Source organism: Merops nubicus, unplaced genomic scaffold (assembly GCF_000691845.1).
Source record: "Merops nubicus isolate BGI_N331 unplaced genomic scaffold, ASM69184v1 scaffold30903, whole genome shotgun sequence".
Lineage (NCBI taxonomy): Eukaryota > Metazoa > Chordata > Aves > Coraciiformes > Meropidae > Merops > Merops nubicus.
This window is the reverse complement of record NW_008600137.1, coordinates 928-5,663: the sequence shown is the minus strand read 5'-3', so window position 1 is coordinate 5,663 and position 4,736 is coordinate 928. Positions and strand designations below refer to the sequence as shown.

General features: G+C 57.8%; 1 protein-coding gene across 1 annotated transcript in view; it reads right to left on the bottom strand.

The window, feature by feature from the left end:
- Nucleotides 1-246: 246 nt before the first annotated feature.
- RNF166 (ring finger protein 166) overlaps nucleotides 247-4,736 on the bottom strand; it is a gene marked incomplete at its 5' end in the record, with an annotated part of 4,736 nt that continues 246 nt past the window's right edge. The window contains 4 exons of the mRNA XM_008937623.1: nucleotides 247-312; nucleotides 1,996-2,103; nucleotides 2,581-2,695; nucleotides 3,707-3,819. Coding sequence (XP_008935871.1) covers nucleotides 247-312; nucleotides 1,996-2,103; nucleotides 2,581-2,695; nucleotides 3,707-3,819 — 402 coding nt within the window. The remainder of the gene's footprint in view (nucleotides 313-1,995; nucleotides 2,104-2,580; nucleotides 2,696-3,706; nucleotides 3,820-4,736) is intronic.

Genomic DNA, 4,736 nt, shown 5'->3' with positions numbered 1-4,736 from the left:
GCAGTGGGTGGGATGGATCTGCTCGCTCACCAGTCCAGGGTCACGCTGAGGAGACTCCACCTTCTCCGACTCCACCTTCTCCAACTCCACCTTCTCCAGCTCCACCTTCTTCAACTCCACCTTCTTCAACCAGGTGGGATTTGCCCGGAGAGGAGAGGGAAGAGAGGCAGCAGCAGGTCTTGGAGGGGCTATTGAGCCCCCAGGGTGGAGAGGGGTGGGGTCGGGAGCGATGCGCCGCGGTCGCCCTCAGTTCTCGGAGAGAGACAGTGCCAGGGCAGCCTGCAGAGCTGCCTCCTCGTCGATGTTGTAGTCCTGAGAGAAGAGAGGGGTGCTCAGAAGAGCTGGCACGACTGAGCCACGGGGTCCCCATCAAGCAGGGAGCTCCTCCTGCTCCTTATTTCCCTCCTCAATGCAAGGCGGCGAGGCTCCGTCTGCCCCAGCGCACAGAACACGGGAGGTCTGGGGTGGTTTCTGTGTCCATGGTCCCTCTCCTGCCTGGAATCCCACCCCCCCACCTAGCAGTGGGCAGGGACCACTGAATCAGAGGTTGGTTTGGGATGGAAAGAACCTTTCAAGGTCATCTAGTCCAGCCCCCCCTGCTGTGGCATGTTCCCTGGGGAGCGTGGCTTGTGAGGAGCGGCCGAGGGAACTGGGATTGTTTAGTCTGGAGGAGGCTCAGGGGACACCTTGCTCTCTACAAGTCCCTGAAAGGAGGTCAGAGTGAGGTCTAGGTTGGTCTCTTCTCCCAAGTAACCAGCAATAGGACAAGAGGAAATGGGCTAAAGTTGACCCTGGGGAGGTTTTGACTGGATATGAGGAAGAATTCCTTTCCTGGCAGAGTGGTGAGGCATTGGCCCAGGCTGCCCAGGGAGGTGCTGGAGTCACCATCCCTGGAAGGATTAAAAAAAATGTAGAGACATGGCACCCGGGGACATGGTTTAGTGGTCATGGGAGTGCTGGGTTGGCAGTTGGACTTGATCTCAGAGGTCTTTTCCAGCATTAATGATTCTATGATCTGCAACTAGAGCAGGTTGCTCAGAGCATCATCCAACCTCACCTGGAATGGTTCCAGGGATGGGGCAGCGACCACCTCTCTGGGCAGCCTGGGCCAGGGGCTCACCACACTCCGCCTCAAACATTTCTTCCTTCTCTCTAGTCTAAATCTCCCTCTTTGATTTTAAACCCATCACCCCTCGTCCTGTTGCAACAGGCCAAGCTGAAAAGTCTGTGCCTAGCTTTCTTCTAGGCCCCCCCTTAAGTACTGGAAGGCCACCAGAAGGTCCTCTCAGGATACAACATGCCCACACAAAAGCTGTAACCAGGAGGCAAAGCTTTCCAGCAAGGTCACAGGCTTCTCCAGCACGCTGGTTTGGGTTTATACCACACAGCAACTGCTCCCTACACTGGAGATGCTGCTCTGTAAACACTTGAGGGTCAGTTCCCCTGATGTCTAATGGCCTTGCACTAAAAGCAGGATGCTAAAAACTCCTCCCCTGGAGCCCTGTGGCCAAAGTTGATCACACCCTCACCCCCACACAGGAGGGGTCAGCAACCCCCCCTGAGAAGAGGGCCATGGATACCCCCCACGCACAGCAGCTGGCCCACCCTAAGCCCTGAGGCTGAGCTGCTCCTCTCCCACTGCTTGGGAAGCTTCAAATAAAAGAGCTTTTGTGTTACAATTCCTTGGGGGAAGAGTTTAATGGAGTGCGTGGAGGAAATCCACCTCCACAGAGAGCAGCAACATTTTCCTCTTCTCTTTCTGAGGTTTTTTTTCCTACTGTGTCTGACCACCACCAGCTCAAGCACCCGCTGGGGCAGGCAGGGAGCCCAGCCCCACACCCACGGGGGGGGTTACACGTGAGGCACGTGCCTCCCACAAGGCCCAGAGGAGGATCTGTCCCCTTCCCATCCCAAGGGGCTGCGGGGTGGGACGAGCTGGTCCCAGCACAGGACCCGGGGAAGATGAGCCTGTTTTTGGCTCAGGGCTGTACTCACCACGAAGGTGTCGTAGGAGAACTTGTGCCTGTGGAGGAGGTGCTGGAGGAAGTTGGCACTTTTGTAGCTGGGGTCACCCCAGGGCATGGCTGAGCAGACTGGGCACACCTGCAGAGGGCAGCAAGGAGGGGCAACTGTGACTCGAGGGGCACAGACCCCTCTGCCTCCCCCTCCTGGAGGGGTGAGTAGTGTCCCCTCCACTTCCTGATCTCCAGAGGATGTGCTAAGCAGAGGGTCCCCTCAGCCCCCCCAGAAGCAGATCCCTCAGCACACAGAGCCTCTGGCACGTGGCCCAGGCTGCTCTGAACCTGCTGACAAGTTCCATGCCTGTGTCAGCAGCAATGAAATGGGCCCAGAGCTGCAAAACCCCAATTTTTTCATCAACCCAGCAGGATGTGGAGGGGAAATCCAGCATCACCCAGGGCTGCAGGCAAAGGGGGCTGGAGGCAGCTCGTTCCAAAGAGCCTCTCACAACATCAGGTCCCATCAAAGGCATTTAAAACCAACTAAACCAGTTGGAATCCCAGCTGTCCTTCATGAGCAGGGTTACTCTGCAGAGACCCAGCCCTTCCCAGTCCCACTCACCACTTTGTTAGGGTCATTACGGTGGTTCTCCATGCAGTGCTTCACCAGCTCCTGCTGGTCCAGGTTCCTGGCCCCACAGTAGGGGCACACGAACGTCGAGCGGTTGGGGATGTTGCTAAAGAGAGCAAGGATGAGCTCAGATCCCCCAGGAAGGGACTGGAAGGACTCCCTCCAAACTTCTAGCACCCTTCTCCTTGCCTTTGTGATACCCACCCGCTGCAGGCACCAGCCCAGGCTGTTCCCACCTCAACAGCAGGTGACCAAAGCAACCCTGGTTTGGACAGTCCCTCCTCTCACACCACACTCTGAACTGCTGGCTGGAGATGAGCCAGCGTGGGCCCAGGTGGCCAAGAAGGCCACCAACTTGGATCAGCACTAGTGTGGCCAGCAAGACTAAGACAGGGGTTGTTCCCTTGGATTCAGCACCAGTGAGGCCACACCTCAAATCCTGGGGTCAGGTTTGGGCCCCTCACTCCCAAGAAGGACCTGGAGGGGCTGGAGCATGGCCAGAGAAGGGCAACGAAGCTGCTGGGGAAGGGTCTAGAGCCCAAGTGTGGGGAGGAGCAGCTGAGGGAGCTGGGGGTGCTGAGCCTGGAGCAAAGGAGGCTCAGGGGAGACCTTCTGGCTCTGCACAGCTCCTGACAGGAGCCTGGAGCCAGGTGGGGGTCAGGCTCTGCTCCCAAGGGACAAGAGGAAACAGCCTCAAGTTGCCCCAGGGGAGGTTGAGGTTGGAGCTGAGGAACAATTTCTTGCCCTTGAGGGTTGCCCAGGGCTGTGCCAGGCTGCCCAGGGCAGTGGTGGAGTCCCCACCCCTGGAGGGGTTTCCAAGCCGTGGAGATGTGGTGTGAGGGACAGGGGTCAGTGGGGACCTGGCAGTGCTGGGGAAGGGTTGGACTTGATGACCTGAAAGGTCTCTTCCAAGCAAAGTGATTCTATGAGACACGGGGCTGTGCAGGGGCTGCAGACACCCAGAGGGAGAAGAAGCTGCTGCCTCTTGCTGGGATGACTCGTGAGAAAGCCAAACACACACTCAGATTTCAGGGCTTGTAAGGCAAACGGGAGGGAACGTTGGTGCAGTCTGCAAGGGGTGGGGGGGACACGTCCCCCTGCACCCCCACGGCAGTACCTGGGGATGGGCTGGGACGTGGGGACCACCGGAACGAACTTGGGGCAGTTGGCCATCTGCTCCTGCACCTTGGCACAGGACGAGACGTGGGAGCGCATTTTGGCCAGGGTCACCTGGAGGAAAAGGAGAGAAGAAACGTTCCCAGAGGGGGTGAGACTTCTCCAGAGGGAGTGAGACTCTTCCAGAGCCACTGCTGATCCATGTGGGATGAGCCATGTCAGTGTGGAAACGTTTCCCCAGCCCATCCTCCCTTCCAGGATGGAGATTTGGGGCTGCAGCCTCGCTGGGCATGTCCCCAGAGGTCACACACAAGCCACCCAGGCTGTGTTGTCGTGGCACCAGCTCCATTTTCCTTTCCAAAAGGGGAACTGCTGCCAGGTGGAAACCCCAAAGGGCTCTGGCACCATCCGGGCTCGTTCCTGGGCTGCAGCCATGGAGTTACAAGAAGATTCCCAAAGTTAATGGGAGCCAGAAACACGTCAATGGAGATGTGTCATGTGGCCAGGCCACTTCCCCACAGCCATCAGGGTCATGGCACCTTAAGCAACAGCTGGTAAGGCCACAGGGGTCACCTGGAGGGCCTCAAGTTGCCCCACAGGAGGTTGAGGTTGGAGCTGAGGAACAATTTCTTGCCCTTGAGGGTTGTCCAGGGCTGTGCCAGGCTGCCCAGGGCAGTGGTGGAGTCCCCACCCCTGGAGGGGTTTCCAAACTGTGGAGATGTGGTGTGAGGGACACGGGGCAGCGGGGACCTGGCAGTGCTGGGGTTGGACTCCATGATCTTAAAGGTCTTTTCCAACCCAAACAATTCTATAATCCTAATTCCTCACCCTCATTAGGAGCAGCAGCAGAGCTGGTTTGCCTCAGCCTCTCCCATGTTGAAGGAAAACCTCAACCTGCTTTTGAAGGTCCTCACTGTCTAATAATAGCTGTAGTCTGCTGACAAAGGAGCCAGGAGAGCACCCTCATCTCCTCACAGCCTGCTCACAGGTGCCACGCAGGGGACACCACACCTTGAGGGCACAGTGTGGGC